The 20,494-nt window shown below is 40.0% G+C and overlaps 1 protein-coding gene across 2 annotated transcripts in view; it reads left to right on the top strand.

Moving 5' to 3' along the window:
- The window catches only part of VPS41 (VPS41 subunit of HOPS complex), a 191,186-nt gene extending 179,110 nt beyond the window's left edge, over positions 1–12,076 (top strand). For both annotated transcript variants that reach the window (XM_045565358.1, XM_045565357.1), the window contains 4 exons: positions 9,037–9,136; positions 9,245–9,289; positions 10,646–10,725; positions 11,306–12,076. In XM_045565358.1, the coding sequence (XP_045421314.1) occupies positions 9,037–9,136; positions 9,245–9,289; positions 10,646–10,725; positions 11,306–11,386 (306 nt within the window). In that variant the 3' untranslated portion in view covers positions 11,387–12,076. The remainder of the gene's footprint in view (positions 1–9,036; positions 9,137–9,244; positions 9,290–10,645; positions 10,726–11,305) is intronic.
- Positions 12,077–20,494: the final 8,418 nt, after the last annotated feature.

The following is a 20,494-nucleotide window of genomic DNA, read 5'->3' as shown; positions in this document are numbered from 1 at the left end:
TAAGCTAAAGAAATAGAGGTTTTGTGCAAAAAGCTTAAAAATATACAGGCATATATTTCCAGTGGGATTTGAAGGTTTGCAGATGACCCAAAGGAAAGGTTATCAGAGGGAGATTGAGAAAGACAAGAAGGAAATAAAAATATGGGAATGGGTCAATAGGCAAGGAGAGGTGACATGAGGAGCTTGCCTTTTGTGCAGCGCCCTAGGAAGGCGAAAAGGTCATCCAGGTAGGGAACTCACTGATTCCAGGGCTTGGAATTGGGCTTTGGTGAAAGTGGTTTCAGTGTCAGACCTTGCAGACGTCAGGGGATGAATGAGCTTGATAATGATCTGTACATCATTGGTCCTTACACCCCCAAGTATGCCAGGTATGCTCAAAGTTTCAAACCCATATTTGCTGAGAAGTCATTTTGGTGTCTCTGAACAGCTCTACCCCAAGGGAGGTAATAAATAATTACCTCTGTCCTTCAGCTGTAGTACATGAAGGTCAGCCTCCAGGTTGAAAAATATGCCATTCTTTTCCCTCAGCCTCCCCAGTGCCTATAAAACCGCCTAATATCTCCCTTTCACTAGGCTCTTCTTCCAGAGAACAAAGCTCATGGACACCACTGTGGTCTCACCGCTCATTTATATTTTACAAATAAATTTACAGAGTGTTCTGAGTCAGCTGGAAACAAAAATAAAATTATTAGATGCAAAATGAAAGTATAACATTAAAAAAATCCACTAAAACAGCTAATAAATCAATATTTTATCCTATTAATTATATTTTAAAATATACTGAGAGCTTTTCCTTAAGATATGTAAGTATGCAGTTGGGTAATGTGTTAAGGAGGCTCAGAATTATTTAGCCAGTGGATCCAAAGAGCTGTGGTTGCCTGGATACCCCCCCAGCCAAGCAGTGGCTTCTCAGAGGGACCCACCGAGAAGGTGGCAGAGTCTGTAAAAACCAGTACACCTGTAGTCCCTGCTGGAGCTCTGTTGGAGGATACATAGAGAAAATGCTCTACTGGGGCAGGTTGTTCAACGAATTCCAGGGAGTACTTCCTACTCATGGATGAAGAAAGAGTTTAGAGTTTTTTTCCTATGGAAAAGGCTGTTCTTTTTCCATAATTAATTAATGACCATTTATTTATTTTCTTTCTCTAGGAAACCTATTAGTGATCACTGTAAAAATAATTTAAATCTATGTACAGAGCGTTTTGCAGCTTCCAGAAAGCTTTCACATACATGTTTTTATTTTATTTTGTTTAGACTTTTGTTTGTTTCATAAAACTGTAGTTGATTTTCACACGTTCTTACATAGCAAAATAAAAAATTTGCAACCCTGTTAATGCCCAAAATTTGGGGATTCATGCAGATTCATGAATTTCTAAGAATCTGGAACCTACTGTGTGTGGGATGGAGTGGGGTAGGGAAGGACAGTGACTTCTGTGGATATTTACACAGGTCCATGGTCAGATGGTAGGAAATGCTATCACAGGGCTCCACAGCACCTTTTTTTTGCTAATATGCATTGGGAGTCTCTAAGGGGAGATTTACAATAGAGTATGCAGCATTTTAAAACTTATTTGGGCACTGAAAATGCTTTGGTAATCATTCATTAGCCAGTTATTAATTGGAAAGGAAGGTAGAGAAAGTTATGGGGCAAAAACTTGAACAACTTTTCTGGTTTTGAAGTTTCATATTTTCTAAAATGTAACAGTGTTCTTCAACCAAAGGTTGGCATCATTAGGCATATTAGATGACTATGATATAGTTGAAGTTAAGGAAATAGTATAATCAACTACATTATCAATGTTTAATTTGTTTTAATTTATCACGTTCTTATACCTTGGTAATGTAATAACTCCACAAATACTAAAAGCTTCATGAAATCAGTAAGGTGAATGTAGTCTGTATTCTACGTCATAAACTTGAAATGTTTCTGGGCCTGATTTCAAGGAGAAATAGCATTTGTTTTGATATAAGTTATTTCCAAAACAATATGATGTTTCAGTGATATTTCAATTTTGACAATAAACTGACCAGTTTCCAACTTATTTTATGCAATAAATTTTTTATATTTTAATATTTTCATTTTGTTTATTTTTAAAACATCTTCATTTATACATTTAGCATTTATTTATTTAATTTATTTAGAATTTATATCCATTTCTGTTGTTGGAGAATTTTTTTTCCCCCTTGAGAATTTCAGCATCTTTGTTCTTGAACGCTTTTCTTTTGACAGTTTTGTTTGACAACCATTTCATCTTCACAACAGCCCTGTAGGAACTGTCATCTCCATTATACAGATGAAAAGACTGAGTCTTAAAAAAGTTAAATGATTTGCCGATCTGTGAAGGTGATGAAGAGGGTTTGAACCCAGATCCTCTCTAACTAAATCTCATGCCTTTTTTAGCCATGACTACATTAGCTCTCATAGCCTCAAGTAATCCCTAAAAAGTCTGCTGATAAGAGTGAGTTCTTAGTTTTTCATTATGGGTAACATCTCAGGGGGAAAAGAAATAGGAAGCATGTTTAACTTGCTTCTAAAGAGACAGCGTCGCGTGGTGGAAATCATGCTGGGCTAAGCCTCCTGAGTCCTGGTGTGAGCCAGAGTGTGTGTGAAGTAGCAGATGATCCTGAACAAGTCATCGCACATTCTTAGTCCTCTGCTTTCAGGAGAAAAATGAAAAGGAAGGGCAGGGGCTAGATTAAACCTCCAGCTTAGATACTGTAGGGGCTACAGAAATTCCTAAGGCCAACTGGATATAAGGCAGTAGGTACAAAACTGAATTGTGTTTATAAAATTGTTTCTTTTTTTTTTTTTGAGACAGAGTCTCACTCTGTTGCCCGGGCTAGAGTGAGTGCCGTGGCGTCAGCCTCACTCACAGCAACCTCAAACTCCCAGGCTTAAGCGATCCTCCTGCCTCAGCCTCCCGAGTAGCTGGGACTACAGGCATGCGCCACCATGCCCGGCTAATTTTTTCTATATATATTTTTAGTTGTCCAGATAATTTCTTTCTATTTTTAGTAGAGACAGGGTCTCGGTCTTGCTCAGGCTGGTCTCGAACTCCAGAGCTCGAGCAATCCTCCCGCCTCAGCCTCCCAGAGTGCTAGGATTACAGGCGTGAGCCACCGCGCCCCGCCTATAAAATTGTTTCTGAACTCCAACATGAGAACTTAGACTCTTTTTCTTTCCCTTCTTATTTCTCTGAAATTTGTCATCTTTGATAATAATCACGACCACAAACAAAGCTTTTCAAGTACAATTCAAGTCCCACAGCATTGTGGCCTAAAGGATGAATTGGAAATGAGGGAAGTTTCTCAGTCTAGTTTGTGCCATATTGGGTACTTACAAAACCAGGTAGCTGTCATTTGCAATTCTAATGCGAATCATTGCAGTGTGAACAAGGCAATGTCAGCAAAAAGTTCAGTGTTCAAAGAATCTTTTCAAATAAAAATTTCAGAAACTTGGCAATTTTTGATGGCATTTTTCCCATGGCATCTGTTTCTAATGAACCATAATAACTTTGCTGATATACAGTTCTTTTATTGCTTTATAAAATGTCTGTGAGTCTCATGTTTTGCTTTGGTTGGGGTTATTATCAATGATGATAAACTGCAGAAAAATAAGGAGGAGAAGATAGGGCAAATGTAAGGTCTCATATTGGTTTTTCCACAACTATCTTGTAAATTCATTCCTATTCAAATTTGTAGTAGCACAAAATATAATATGTAACAGATTGCTTACAGAAGCTACAGCTGCTTGTCTTGAAAATGGTGAAGGGGAAAGAATAAAGGTGGTATAGATAAAATATGTGATTTAGAAAAACTTAGAACTGTGGAGGGAAGTAAAGGGATATTAAGAAAACAAGAATGGTTGAGAAGGATGTAGGAAGAAGTTGGCCCATAGATTTTAATAATCTTGGAAAATAGAGAAAGGCCCCATAAGGAAAATGAATCTCTGAAAGATAATACTATACTTTCTAATTGATGCCTACAAATATTTTTTGAGACAAAAACTAATGTCATAATGAAGTTGAGGAAAGAAAAGAGTGGTTTATCCTCAGTGAAATTCCAATAAGAGAGATATTAATAGATTACAAAGCAAGGATTGATAATGCTGCTGTCTTATTTACCAGTGGAGCAATTTCACAGGTAACAAGATGATTCAAACTGGTTTTAATTTCTGCAAGTGATATCACAGGCTCTCCAACACAGAATAGGAAACCAGGGTAAAGCAAGAAACAGGCAAGAAAGACTTGTGGATCAAAAATGACTTGATCTTTGAAAGACCAGTAAACATACTTTGGGAAAAAAGAACTACTTTTGATGGAGAGGGGAACATAATCCTTAAAACTGCATCCTTAAAAGCTTCTGTGGTCTATGAGCATTCAGGAAACATTGCGGAATATATTTGCAAATTCCTTGAAGTCTGAGAAAAATGTATGGGGAAACAATCAGCATAACCATAAAGTAGAAAACTCTTGCAGACAAATATAAGTTTTCAACACCCGAAGTAAATAAAGAATACAAGTTCATGTCAGCATCTTTGAAAACTCAGAAGAAATGAATGATTTTTTAGGAAAATATAAATTACTAAAATTTACTCAAGAGCAAATAGAGTAGACCTATAGTCATTAAAAAAAATTAAATCAGTAGTCAAAACATACAGCCACAACAAAAGCACTGTTCCATAGACAGTTTTAGAGACAAGTTTTATCAAACATTTAGAAAATAGGCAACCCCTATTTTACATGAACTCTTCCAGAGAATAGAATAAAAATGCTCCTCAGTTCTTCATGGGATGCTAGTATAATCTTAACACCAGCATTATATGAGGGCAATATGACAAAATTATAACCCTATCTTTATTTTAACACAAATGTAAAAATAATACATAAATCATTGGCAAACTGAATCTGACCATTTTTATTTAGTTGTTAAAAGTATATCCATATCATAAATGTTATCAATTGTCTCTAAAATAATCATCTACATGTTCAATAAAATTTTATTCGAAATCCCCCAAAAATTTTTCTTGGAAATTGATAGACTAGTTCTAAAACTTATATAAAAAATAAAGAGTAGGATTATCCAAGAATAAGAAGGAGGGTAGATTTTTCAGATATCAAAACTATTATATGTGGATGTACAATAGTTTAACCACTTTACAAAACTGTTTGACTGTTACTTATAAAACTACCTACTCTGTGACCCAGCCCTTTCACTTCTAGTTATTTATCTAAGAGATGAAAAACGAAAAAGCAGGTCCACAAAAAGATCTGTACAAGAATGTCCTTTGCAGCTATATCCTTAATAGCCCCAAACTGGAAACAGCCTAAACGTCCATCAACTAGAAAATGTACATCAGGGTTGTTGCCTCTTGGTCACAAGATAGATGCTGTGTCACTAGGTTTCACATCCACATTCTAGGCAAGAAGATTTGGGAAACAAAGAACTTTTTCCTAATGAGGCTTTGCTTTTTTATTTGGAAGGGATTCCTTCCCAGGTTTGATGTTTATGTCATTGACCAGATCTACATTTTAGTTGGATACACACTGAACAAAGTTGGAGTTGTGTGTGAAAGGAAGGAGGAATGGTGGGGTGTAAGGAAATGTCAGCTGTGTCTGTAATACTTTATTTTCATTATTGATTTCATTATTTTAATAAATAAATCTGAAGCACATGACTAAATATTAACAAATTTGTTAAATCTAGGTGATAGGGACTTTGATATTTATACTTTACTTTTGTTTTCTTTTAAAAAAAATATTTTACTTTTTTAAAAAGAAAACCAGGACCAGGCGCAGTGGCTCATGCCTCTAATCCTAGCAATTTGGGAGGCAGAGGCAGGAGGATCACTTGAGGCCAAGAATTTGAGACCAGTCTGGGCAACAGTGAGACCCTGTCTCTACAAAAGATAAAAAAATTAGCTGGACATAGTGATACATACCTGTAGTCCCAGCTACTTGGAAGGCTGAGGCAGAAGGACCACTTGAGCCCAGGAGTTGTTGGTTGCAGTGAGCTCTGATGATGCCACTGCATTCTAGCCTGGGCAAGAGAACAAGTTGCTGTCTCAAAAAAAGGAAAATAGCACAAAGTAATGAAATATAGTGCTCAGGGTAAGAGCAATAGTGATCAGTTCTGGTCACTGAAAACCTGGATAACAGAAGAAAGTGTGCATGTGCCCGAAGTTTGTAAAGAACATCAAATTTGCAAGTTAAAAAGGAGACAGGAGGAAGGTGATGGTCCATAGCTGGGGAGACGGTTTGGGGAATAAGACCCTGAAAGACGGAAGTAGTCAGAGGTCATGGGCGTGAAGGTCAGAAAGGGAGAAGATGACCTCCTTACGCCAGCTGCTAAGGCATCTGACTTTGAGCCATCAATGTCTTTATAATAAAGGCATTCATCGGAAATTCCAAGTAGCAACTTTTGGGGTTGAAATGTGTGTCAACAACAGTAAATTTTTTCTGAGTCACTGATGTAGTTGCTACTGGGAATCCATAGTCAACATAATGTTTTGTTGTGTGTCTGATAGAGCATGTGATATATACCATAATTCATTATAATCTTATACCATCTTCTTTCACCTTTGGTTGCTTTCAAGTTATTATAGATGTTATAGAATAAATGATTACTTTCTACAGATGATCATCTCATTTTTTTATGTACCTGCCTGGCAAATGAAGCTTAAAATGTTTTCATATCTTTCTGATTTGGAGCCTTGGATTTTGACCAAATAACGAAGTAACATGATAAGTTGTATTTGTGTACTTTCCCCTTGCCTGGCTGTTTGCCTCTGAATACTTTATTTTTCCTAGAAAATACTTTCTGCAGGCAGACAGATTGTACCTATTTAGAAAAATGTAATCCTGCTGAGGAGATGGTTCCTTCTTGGTTTGCCTTCCTTGCTCTTTTCCTTTTTAGCTTGCAGACACGGCGGCTTCTGTCTAGACTGCCGCTCTGCCCTTCCTCCTGTATCATTCATGCAGTGGGCCTTGGGCACCCACTGAGGGTCAGAGCCATTTCTTTTTGAAACATTTTAGAGATGTTGCGATTGACACTATTTTTCTTTCTTTCTTTCTTTTTTTTTTTGAGACAGAGTCTCGCTTTGTTAACCGGGCTAGAGTGAGTGCCATAGCATCAGCCTAACTCACAGCAACCTCAAACTAATTTTTCTTAACTTTTTGATTTTGTTGTTGGAAGCTGAGCAGCTTTGTATGTTTGCTTGTAAGTTTGCTTGAAGTTTACTGACATCAACATTTCTTAGATATTTTTCTTACTATATTTGTTATTTTTCTCTTCTTCCTGAATTCTTCAGTAATATCTGTTAATGTGTTAATATCTTTAAAATCCAAAAAAATTCCATTTCTAGTAGAATTTTAAAAAATAAAACTTCATAGGCAGTTTCTCATTTAATGTAGGAATACTAAAATCATGTAATTTCTTGTTCATCAGTACTAGAAATGGCAGGTATAGATCTTTAATCTGGACGCCAGTTCTGTTTTCCTGAATATCTGCCTTCATATGATAAGGGCGAAAGGCCACTGGCTGGATTCACCCAAAGCCAGTGCCCTTCGGGGTTTTTGGAGGAACATGTGTCATTGTAGACTACTGGGGATGGAGGACCACAGTTGGCTACTCCTTACTTCCCTTCCTAGTTAGTGTGAATTTAAAACCTGTGAAAGCAAAATGCCCATCAGAGTCTTAGAGCTGAGAGTGACTCTGGGATGAAGAAAGCCAAAGTGCGCCTCTGACACTAGAACTTGGCCCTGAGAGACACGTGCTTCTCAGCCACACAGCTGGACCGTGGTGAGACAGCCATGTCTCTGTTATGTGAACGTCTGCCCAGGCCCAGAGCCTCTCAGTCCTCCAGGCCTCGAGTTTCTTTCTCATTGAACAGCAGCAGTGAGTTCTGCTAAGAAATGATGTCTGGCTTTACTGGACTTCAGAGTGCCTCTCCCAGTTTCCTACTTATACCTAAGAAACCCAGCAGAGGGTAGAAGCTTACACTGCGGCCCACAGAATGGTTGTGAATGGTAAAAAGGTGGCCTGCCCCCTGCTGTGCTGCCCACCTAAAAGCAGGTGGGCGTCTCGGATTCTATCATGCCACTGGTTCTGAAACGCAGCATTGGCACCAAGCAGAAATAGGCATCGTCCTCCACTGTGTGCCCGTGACTTCTGAGGCTACTAAAGTGTTGCGATCTCTCTTGTCATTCTCCAGGCAGGAAAGGGGAAAAATAATAAAAACCCTGCAGAAGAACAGGAAAAATTCATAAAGAAACGAAACATACAATCCTGGGGTAAAGAATAAGAAAATGAATCTCGTGACAGAATATTAATAATAAAATTTGTGGTCATTTTTCAGTTGTGAGACCCCTAAGGGTCTGAAAATTTGGAGGTCAGTGTAGTCAGTGATTACCTGACACACATACACTGCATTCATTGCACTGTGCTGAGTGGTCTGGGTTGGATTTGGAAAGAAACAGAAGATAGGCTGCAGCCTGGAGGGGATTTAGGACACGGATCATATCTGTGTAGTTTATTATCTATGCCCAGTGCCTTGTACGTGGTAGGGGCCCAGTACATACTTGTGTGGTAAATAGATGGAGTTATGAAATGGATGATTTTGGAATGGCAGGTTTTCCATCCTGGACAAGGATCTCAAGGTTGGAATGAGCAGGTCATGGAGGGGTCAGAATCTGCCAAAGGGAATATGTAGGAGGAAGCCCTCTAAGATAATAATAGGGTTAGTTAATATAGGGCTTTCTTTGTCAGACTTTAGAATTTATATTTGGTTTTTACAAACACTACAGGAGCCACTTTATGGTTGTAAGAAAAGTTATAAAGTAATGACTGAATCGTGGCTGGAAAGGTCTGTCTGGCGGTCGTTTGGAGGGAGGAGGGTGCTGAGGGCAGGAGAAGCAGTAAGTGCCCTTTGGAGTAGCTCACCCAGTCCAGCTTTCTGACTCCCCCCACACGGTGCCCCTTCACCCGCCACCCCTGAGTCTATTTAAGATGACTTTTCTTTTAAAATGTGTGCATTAGATTCTGCTTCGTGAAGGCTGCAAGAAGATTCTCGTAGCTGACTCTTTGTCCTTACTGAAGAAAATGCACCGGACTCAGATGAAAGGTGTTCTAGTGGATGGTGGGTAAGATTGGAATAATCATCTGGAACCACATGCCCTGCGTTCAGCAACAGCAGAGCAGACAGAAACGGGGCATGATACGAACTGTTGTGTGTGTTTTCTTACAGAGGAGAATATCTGCGAATCGTGCCTTTCCCCCATTCTTCCATCAGGTAAGAAGGTTAGGAGGGACAGAAAATTTCCCAGATATGTATTTTAATGAGGGGTGGAATTAAAGTTTTGAAACTCATTGATTACTGTTCCAGGACAGGGCCTGAGAATGTGCATTTCCCAGGTGATGTTGATGCTAGTATTTCAGGGGCCATTCTTTGAAAACCACTGTTCTCGGGTAAAAGGAAATGGAAACTAATCATCAGCATATTTAGACTCCAAGATAGAAGAACCATGTCTGTATCTAGGGGAAAAAATTATGGATAGCACTTTTTTTCTTTAAGCTTTTTCTCTGTTGTATGGTTCTAGGTACCCAAGTCATCTCCTCTTTCAATGGAAACATAATACATACCTTCTATCTCATTGGAACTGTGTCTCTTTAAAAGACACAAGCATTTGTTTATTTATAGTTCTTGGTCTTCATCTATAATGAAAAGCACCTTACTTAGGGTTCATTATGACATGAGAAGAGGAAATTTACATAATTTAAACATAGAAATTAAAAAACATGGTTGTCAGGATGCTACAGAATGCTTTTTTAATATCAATACAGCATAGAGAAGTGCTAAAAGATTTAGTTGACCTCACATTTAGTCAGCATAAAGGGATTGTTTAATAGGGCAATAGCATGAGAAGTCATTCCACTTAGGTTCTTTTTTAGAAGAAATAGGTTTGGTGCTTCAGTTAAAAACTGCAGTGGGCTCAAGAAAAGAAGTAAGCTTTCTTAGTATTTTAGGCAGTGTTTCAACAGAAAGAGACCACATATACTTCCTTTGTACGATTAGATTAAATTCCCAATTTAATCTGCTAAGGACACGAAGTCTTACCAGAGATGAACTGGCCACACAGAGCAGGAACAGATGAGGGGACGTGCCCAAACGGGAGTACAGTAAAATGCAAGGTCACAGCCTGGGATTTTAACCCAGGTCTACCTCCAAAGTCAGTGAATGGTCTTGGCAAGTGGCAGGTGAACTGGGAATGCATTTTTATAAAGCCAAACTTGAATGAAGTGTGTGGTGTGTAATGATTATGGGGGGCGGGGAACGCACAGACACATACGCATACTGCTTCTAGTTTTTAAAATAGAAGTTGCTGCAATTGTCCTCCATTTGTAGTCCTGGTAACTGACGCAGAAGCCAAGTGAGGAACCGTGAATCACATAGCGACATGATTATGATACCTGCTTTGCGTTTGCTCCCACCAGCCCTCAGGAATGCTTTTGTAAATAAGCCATTCTCCAAAGGCAGCCTATTGCAGGAAAATTAGACTGCAGCTGGGCTTTCGGTCAAGACTGATTTGAAAAGATCCTGGTCTGCTTTTTCCGTTGAGTTCTTCTTTCTTCCACCCTCCTCTCCCAGATGCCGCTAAGCCCTTCAGTGTGGTGGTCTTCCATTGCCGGCACATGTTCCACAAGGAGTGCCTGCCCGTGCCTGGCATGGTGAGTTGGCAGCTTGGCATCTGCCCACTGGAGACAAATTAATGTGATCAGAGGAATGTGCTCAGAACCATAACCCATCATCCTCATGGCTCCATAGGTTTTCTTTAATTATAGTTTTATATCACATAAGAAAAATTAATTTATCTACTTTTCCAAATGTAAAATGTTTAGTGTACTATATAAACATTATAAAAACACCCATTTGAGTAAATTCATTCAGATCAAATTGACACTTGTGCTGTGTAGATGTACGATAACAGTAGAAAACCATCGTGTGTCTTGTACAACTCCCTTAGCCTGATTTGTGTGCCATGATGCTGTTATTATTTAGTGTCAAGTCATGTTCCTCCAGGTCACATTAGGCTTGTTCTGCTGTGGCATGTCCCTAGCTAGAGTCACAGAGTAACAGCTGGTCTAGACTGAATCCTTTGCGAACCAGAAATAATCTCCAGAAAAGGGGGTAACATATCTTCACTTCCTCTCCACACCACCCTGTAACTAATGCTACCATAATAATTCTGAATGTGAGAGGAGAAAGAAAATCATTCTTTTAATCTGTGATTTTTAATTGCATTTTTAGAATTCTGCTGCACAGTTCTGCAACATCTGCAGTGCCAAGAACCGTGGACCAGGAAGTGCAATTTTGGAGATGAAAAAATAGCTCATTTCTGCTTGTCAGATTCTTTCTCACCGCTCTTTCTGAGACTGTTTTTGCAACAACAGAAGTGTTTGACACCACTGCTGTTAAAAGATTTGTTCGTGTTTATATTACGCTGAAAAACAGTTTCCTTATCTATGTCTGTCTACTAGAGGTTTCTCTTTGCAGTTGATAACGAAGTTGGGACTCTCCCCATGCCTTGAAATAATTTGGGTCCATAGTCAATATTTTGTCATTTATTTCTTTGGTTCATTCTTTATATAGTAAATGGAAAACATAAGTCTAGAGTTAAAAATGAATTTTTCAGACCGTAGTAGAACCATTCAGCGACAAAGTGGACTGCTAAGAATCGTCCTAGCTGCCTAAGAACATCGCCGACTGCAATTATCCAGCAAGCTCCTACCCACGGCTCGGGCCTTGTTTCCATATGCTCGGCTGGCACCCATGCTTGCATTCAGGATTTGACTTGTTTTCACGTGTCATCAACTGTGGTTATCGTCTTAATAGGCATTTAATGAAACATTGTGCAAATTGTCACTCATTCAGTGACATCTGGGAATAACCTTAGCAGGCTGTTTTCCTGCACCTTTGTGTTTGCTGTTCACATGTTCTGTGTGCCCTGATGACTAGCAGAGTGTCTGGCCCTGGCAGGTACTCAGCATTTGTTGACTGAATAAATGTTAGCTCTTCTCACTGTGAAGGACCCACTTTAACTAGGTTGAACAATTGCAGTCAGGAATTCTAGTGCTGTTAGAAGAGAAGAGAGTTTCAGCACCTTAGAGTCTGGGAGATGGTGATAGCTTTTGATAGTAGGCAGGAAACGAGTGACCCTGTGAAATCCGAGAGAGATTCTCGGGAGAAATGGGACTGCCTAATGCCAAAGGTAGGCATAATGATGTTTCCTTTAGCCTTCCGTGGAGTCTCCTTTGCCCTCGTACAACAGAACATATCATAGAGGGAGAAAATTCAAACTTGTGACTGTGTCTAATAGTTAATTGGCTTCATTTGGCTTGGGATATATGGCCATCCTCTAATAGGTGTAAAAGTGTGAAAAACACATCCTCATTGTCCCTGCTCTCTTAGTCCCATAAATGGAATAAGTGCAGCTTTCTGCTTCTGTCTTTTTGCGGGGAGGATGGGATGCTGATATGTACTGAGCACATTCCAACTCCTAAATATGCCCAGCCATTCCCATGAGCAACATCCTAAGAAGCAGATCTTATATCCCTGGGTTTACAGGTGAAGAAACCAAAATGTAGAGATGTGGTTGGGTCGCAGAGGTGACTAACTTCAGAGCAGGGCTCCTGATCCCTTTAAGAAATCACTGGGCCAAGCTCAGAGGAAATACACAGAACACCTCTTCACATTGGGCTTAAGAATATTCTTTAGCAGACAACAGATATTTTTGTTGTTGTTAATCATAAATATTTAGAAGATTTGGAAGATTCCTTGTTATTGAACGTACCCCTCAGCCTTCTCAGTATTTCCTATTCCAAGATAAGTGTTCTTTTTGCTGCACCGCTAGTTTTCAGTTTTTGGTTTGGTTTTTACCTTCACAAAAAACCCTTACAAGTAAGCCTAGTGGTTTTTTTGTTTTCAGTGTTACCAATTTAAAGATTCTGCTTATTAAATTTTGTATCAGTCCCTTCTTATGATTTGAGCAAGCTCATTTCCAGAAAAGTTCAATTATAAAACCATCCATAGGATTTACTAATTTCAATTAAGTCAGTTTGCTTCAGGGGTAAATTATGCTAATTACTAAGTCCCATTCCATTTGGACATAAAGAAAATCCTAGGTACAGAAAAGGAGATAATAAGCATTCTTCATTTTTAAATAACTGCATTAAGAGGAAAATAATAAAATATGTGCATTTACCATTTCAGATATAACTCCAACACACTGGAAAACTCCTGAACAATGTAGATTTTACTGTTAATAAAGAACACTTTCCTTTTGAATAAACAGCATTGGATTGTTCTGTTGAAGGACATCCAGTCCTTTTTACTTTTCATTAACCTATACACGTTTAAATATGGCAAAATAATCAAAGTGTTAGTCAACTATTTTTTCATGTGTGACTAGCCCACTTTAAATAGGTAAAAAGCAAGGCTACTCCACTCCTACTGGAAAAGTGCAAACTTCATATGCTCTCCTTAAATAAAGCCATTCTCTGAGTGCGAAACAACCAAGTTCAAATTTATTTTGTGATAGCAGTTTTATTTTGCTTTTGGTTTTAGCCAGAAGGATTCTATACTAGTTTGAGTATGTTCATCCTTGAGAATTTTTGAGACATTCTTAAAAAATTTTTAGTTAATTTTGTTGTTAATAGTGTAAAGCTAATTACAGTTGACTTGAACAACACAAAGGGTTTGAACTGTGGGTATCCAGTTATATACAAATTTATTCCCCCACCCCACCCCTGAGACAACAAGACCAACCCCTCCTCCTCTGCCTACTCAAAACATGAAGATGCGGAGGATGAAGACCTTCATGATGATCCATTTCCACTTAATGAATAGTAAATACCTTTTTTCTTCCTTACGATTTTCTTAACATTTTCTTTTTTCTAGCTTTAATGTAAGAATATAGTATATAATACATATAACATACAAAATAGATATTAATTGACTATATTAACAGCAAGGCTTCTGGTCAACAGTAGGCTATTAGTATAATAGTTAAGTTTTGGGGAAGTCAAATGTTATATGCAGATTTTTGACTACATGGAGGGATGGTCAGTGCCCCTAACCCTTATGTTGTTCAAGGTCAAGTGTATTTTAATATTATAAAATCAAACTTTTATTGAGCAATTAGTATGTGTCAGGCACTGTAATAAACACTTTGCGTATATTATCTCATTTAATTGTCATACAACCCTATGAGGTAGATATTTACCACCTTCATCATTTTGCTGATGAAGAAACTAAAGCACGTAAAGGATAAGTAACTTGTATAAGGTCAGGTAGCTGGTAATGGAGTGCACAACTGGAATCCAAACCCATGCTGTCTGCCTTCAGAGTACTTGATCTTAATAACCACTGCGTATTTGATACTGGTGGGTTTTTTTAAAGTACTTATTTGACCTGTTTTGGTCATTGTATGGAAAGCAACGTCTACTCTTGGAACTGAAAGGGGTTGATTATAAAGCATTGAGTGGTCTACACAATCATTGATGGGGCTGAAGAAACAACAGGGAGCACTTTCAGGAACAACTCGCAAAGCCACCCTGCAGAACTGGGCCACTCGGGGAGCCACCGCCCCACCACTGTCAGAGAACTGGCTGCACATGGCAGCGCGAGTCATCATTTCTCAGTAAACGTGTAAGTAAAAATACACACATTTCTCAGTTTCTTTTACAACTCTTGGTAACATTAAGGCATATTATGTGTATACAAATGGGTGTGGGAGACATTTCTACATGCTCCATATTGCATCAGTTTGTCCTGGTTTCTAATATCAAGACTTGGGCTTTTAAAACCCCACTAATTTTGATATTAAACTGTACCTTTCACTTCCCATTTCAAGACTCTTAGCTAAATGCCAATTTATAAAATCTGGAAAGAAATGCCTTCCCTTTTTCACACACTGCAGACTTTGGGATGATGAAGATCAATGTGATATTAGTAGTAAATATAAGACAGGGGAGAGAATGAGAAACCCAGCCTGCAGATGTGGGTCTCCCGGAGTTAGCCACACTCCAGGCCTTTCTTTACACTTACCCAGAATGGTGGCTCTGAAACGAAAATGTAGTCATGCCATTTCCCTTCTCCAGGCCCACAGGAATCCTTGTGCCCCGTATGTGGAAGGGCTTGTGGTCTTTGGCTTGGCCTAAGCAACCCATTGCATTCAACTTTGCAGCCTCCTTTTGTTTGCTCCCTGCACTGTTGCCCTTGCAAATTTATTTGTGGTTCCCTTCACCTTGGTACTGCTGCTGTCCTTTATCCTCCCATACTCTGCTCAGACGTGACCCTCACTCACCCTGACCTCCCCAGACTGCTAGGAGACCACTCACTTGTCCTCATACAGCACCCAAGGGTCCACCTGCCTTTGTCACGCTGCATCACAGTTGTCTGTGTAGCAAGTATAATCTTAGTCCACACACTCATGTCTGCAGAAGAATAAGTTTCTCTTGAGTTCACAGTCTACCTAGTGGCATAAATGTAACTTAGTTCATGGTGAACTCACACAAATCAGGCTTTTCTTGATTAGTTCAGGCACCCCTTCTGTCCTGGGTTGCCTCTAAGTTTTGGGGTTGTGGGAATGGTCTCATTGTGCCCCAGTATCAATGAGAAGAAGGCATGTGGTTCTCAGTTGACCTCTGTCCATGCTGGCGTTGGCTGAAATGCCATCATCCCCACCGGCCTCCCAGACTTTGCGTCTGCTGCCGGCATCTCTGCAATGTCCGCATTCCCAGCTGACTCTGGTTGTCAGTAACTAACTCACTCTGCTGCTTCTGAGCTAGCCCCTGCCACACTTCTGTCTCGGCTTGGAAAACTTGTGGATGAACTCCCTATAGCTTTGGTGCTGTGGGAAATTCAGACTTTGCCAGCCAAGATGGTCTTTATCACTTCCTCACCGTGCTCAAGAATTGGGAGGATGAGGGCAGCAGAGGTTGGAGAAGGTGGACAATTGGTTTGCAAGGCTCGCCACCTTTCAAAGGAGACAGAAAGTGGGATACCTTCTTCCTCAAAGCTGCAAAGCCATGTCCCCAGCCAAGAACTCAGTACTGTTACAGAATTCAGGACAAGGTGCCCCTTCCCTCTTAGCTGTCTTCTCCCTCAGCCTGTCTCCCCCTCCTCCTCCTCTACTCCATCCAGTTGAATGCTTCTTTCTTTGGGACAGTGGAACTGGCTCTTACATTATTCTCTATTGTTTTTGGTGTAAACTTTGGGTTTTGGTACTCAAAAGGCTGAGGCTCTGTTGACTCTAAGTTTGTAAGAATCTGTTTTGGAACTTAAAAGATTTACTTTTTCTTCTCTGCAGTATTATCCTTAACCTGTTGCTGTCTTACTAAGAACAAGGGAGCAGTAGCAGAAAGCTCAAAGGGAAAGAACAACCCACCTTGGTTACTCCATCCAAGTGTCATCACTGTGGGCTGTGAGCCCAGTGAAGGCAGGGAACATCTCTTGTTCATCCTTGCGTCTGCAGCCCATGGTAGCGTGACCCAAAAGAGGCACTTGGAAATGTTTGTCGAATGAATAAAAGTAAGCTCAGTTTTTCTCCCTGATAGATATTGATTCGTATGTAAATAGGTATGTATTTTTTATATAGCATGAGTAACATTCTGTGACATGAGTGATGTGCCCTGTCAGCATGGCCCTGTTCTGGTAGATGATGTCTTCTGCATGCCCTGGGATCATCTCAACTCATTGTCATACTCCTCCCTCTTGATCCTCACTGCCACCATCAAAAAAGTCTCACTTGTCTCCTTTCTTTCTCCTGCAATAGGCACCATATGTTCTCAACTGCAGCCCATCTGAACCTCGTGTCTGTGAGTATTCTTCCTCCTCTGCCTGCCCGTCCAGGCTGTCCTTTTCTCGCCATCACACTGTCTCGTGCATTCTCCCTGCTATTGTCCTGGGCCCAGATTCTTACTATCTGGGTGGGGTATAACCTGCTCTTCCCCAGTTTCCTGCGCTGTTCTCACGTCTCTGGTGTTTTCTGCACCCAGCTTCTATGATAATCCTCCGTCCAGACTGATCCTATCAAGACCCCAGGTATTTTGCCATTCCCAGTGCTTAAAAATGTACTGATAAATTTTCTCTATGTCTTCAATCCCCCTCTTATACCTCCTTATCAATTTAAAGCTCCTCCAGGCTTCACAGTTGAGCTTAATCTCTTAGCATCTCTGTGTCTTCTTCCTCAACACGCTGTGCCCCCTCACCTAAAGCAGTTTCCCTCCGCCCTCCCGGTACTGTGGCACAAACATAATAGCTATTTCTGTGATACGTTATCCAGTATACGTGTCTTAGCCCCTCAAATAAATCGTTCCTGCAAGGAAAGAAATCTAGAACCCTGAAGTGGTGGCAGAGAAAGGGCACTCATTAAGCATCCTTTAATAGACTGGGCGAGCCCTGTTCTCCCTCTGCTGCGAGAGTCTTCCTCAGGAAGGAGTGTTGGGAATCTTGTGGCAGGAGTAGAGTGGCAAAGGGTGGCTCCCGGTTTCTTGGCAGCTCCTGCGATTTATCTTTCTGGGTACCTCGTGGTTACATGGGTATTTCCACTTCCCATAGTTTCCATTCCATGTCGTGGTTTTCTAAAAATAAGCCTTTCTATTCACTGTCAAAAACTAGACATTTTGGTAAGGTTCTTAGCTCCAGACACTGTAAATGCCTGAATAGATCAGATCACCACGGGTCAGTGTATTCAAATGAATTAAATTAAAACTTTTTTTTTTCAAAATTAGTCTTTTTGCCCCAGTTATTCCAAATAGCCTCAGTCTTCCCTTTTGCTTTGATGTTGGCATGTCAACGATATTTCTCTAAAAGCCCATCAACTCCTCTTTGACTAGAGTGATCATATAATTTTTGATCCAAACCAGAGCATTTGTAGAAAGTAAAGGGACATTATTAAAAATTACTCCAAGCTAATAGATGAAACCAAAACTGTTTATGGTAACCCAAGGACTGTGTCACCCTCTCTGACTGGTGGTACTTTTGATGCAATGCTACATGTAACAGAATTAGGAAAATAATGTTACTTAAAGCCAAAACTGGTGGAACAAGTAAATATACTGCTCACTTCCACTTATAAAGACCAGTGGGGAGAGAGGTGATATGGTTTGGATGTTTGGCCCCTCTGAATCTCATGTTGAAATTCAATCCCCAGTGTTCGAGGTGGGGCCTGGAAGGAGCTGTTTGGGTCACGGGGGCGGATCCCTCATGAATGGTTTGGTGCCCTCCCCAGTAATGAGTGAGTTCTTGCTTTATGAGTTCACGTGAGAGCTGGTTGTTTAAAGGAGCCCGGCACCACCTCCTCCCTCCCTTGCTCCCTGTCTCGCCATGTGACGTGCCTGTTCTCCCTTCACCTTCTGCCTTCACTGGGAGCTCCCTGAAGCCCTCACCAGAAGCAGATGCTAGCATGATGCTTCTTATACAGTCTGCAGAACCATGAGCCAAATAAACCTTTTTCTTTATAGTGGCACAAAACTAATAAAAGAGGAAACAGTAAAACTTAAAAACCACCTCAAATTCTTGATTCTAAGCAAAACAAATGATTGAATCTTTAGATGAGCAAAAGTTAGCCCAGACATTTAAGGAGGACTAAGAGCCAAGTGGCTCTGCTTTCTAAAGTGAGGGTATTGAGGCTGGTCCGAAGGTAGTGAGTTATCTCAGTTGATCACAGTCAGTTACAGCTTGAACTCCTGTTCCACTCCTTCCCCCTTCTCACTACTGCACTTGGTCAGTCTAAAATAAATAAATAGATAGATAAAATGAGGGGAATTGAGAGATGAGGGTTTTAGGGAAAGAGTAAACCTAGAAACCTGGGTGATCAAAGGACTTGCTAAGAAAGGAAAGATTAATGCTCAATTTTATGTTATATTGATGCTAAACCCATCCATCTTCCCCAAATGTCCAGTAAAGTCTGATAGAAAAATAATGTCTGTGAGTAGGTTTTAGGGAAAACTGAGGAGCTATGTTCCACATCTGGGACCCTGAAAAGCAGAAAAGTGAACAGCTTTAGGCAGGAGCTGGAGTCAAATGGGAACAGGATCTCAGACACATGAGTGACAACTGGAATTGAAAACTCCTGGAATTTGCAGAAATGTTAAGAAATTAGTCTCTCCAAAGAACAGTGAGTAAAGGCATTGAGCCACTTTTATATGAATGTCAAAGGTCTGGGTGACCTGTTACATGAATTACACATTCATATCTATATTGTCAAAATTCAGCTAAGCAGTGCAAATTTTACCTTCAGGTTTCAAAATTTAGTTCACAAACTGCATATATTTTGTTCCCAGGCTTTTATTCTAATCTTAATATGTATCCTGTTTTGTAGACACATCTGTGCATCCTGGTTTCTTCATGCTTGGTGTAAATCACTGTTCTGTGTGCAAATAGGGTTTGTAGATAACAAGCATGGGTGAAAGGAGCTCACAAATGATAGAATCAAGAATGAAAATGACTTTGTAAAGTTTTAATAAGTGTGGCAAAATATAACAGAAATGAAATGCAAAATTCTGCAATTATGCTTAAAAAATTACTTGTACGAGGATGGGTTAGGAGAGGCCTAGTTATGTCCAAATGAAAGGAGAGGCCTTGTGTAAGAAAACAGGAGCGTTTTCCTCTGAAGTTAGACCTAAGTTTTCATCTCTGCTCTGTCAGTTACTAAGCAACAATTTAAGCTTCACTTACCTCAAATGTAAAATGGGCTGATAATAGCACTACTTGGAAGGGAAGATGCATGGAAAATGCTTAGCTAGTATAAGCACAGAAGGAATAACAAGCATGTAGCAAATGCTTCATAAATGTCAGCAATTGAGAGGGTCTTCATGGCCCCCACCTCTACCAGGATTGGTCTGTGTGACCAATAGAATATGGCCGGATTGGCAGAATGTCACTTCCAAGACCCTGCAACTCAATGTCATTCGGTCTGGAGGGCCATGTCATGAATGAAGAGGCTTGTTCAGTGAGGAACTGAAGCCTCCTGCCAGTAGCCACATGAGCAAGTTTGGGAGTGACCCTCCAGTTCCAGTCAAACCTTCAGAGTCAGCAGCCCCGGCCAACAACTTGACTGCAAACTCATGAGAGACTAAGCTGGAAACACCCACCTAAGCCACTCCTGGATCCCTGATCTTCAGAAACCAATAAACATAAATGTTTGAAGTTGCTAAATTTGGGGGTAATTTGTTATGCAGCAGTAGATAACTATTAATAATAACCATTAGCCTGGTTGCTATTACTGACTACAAATACAGACCATCGTTGGCTGCTAAAAAATCTAATGCAGCATTTTAATAGGCTATTTGTTCTGTTCATAGAAGGTAGCATCCTCCATTCTGCATATGAAAGTACTTTGTTAAGGGCATCTTTTTAACAGAGATTTTGACAAAGTAGACAGGAGTCATTAGGAAAGTGAAGGAACTTGAAATCATAAAATTTAAGAAACTA

Source organism: Lemur catta, chromosome 11, assembly GCF_020740605.2.
Source record: "Lemur catta isolate mLemCat1 chromosome 11, mLemCat1.pri, whole genome shotgun sequence".
NCBI lineage: Eukaryota > Metazoa > Chordata > Mammalia > Primates > Lemuridae > Lemur > Lemur catta.
This window is presented reverse-complemented; position numbering and strand designations above follow the sequence as displayed.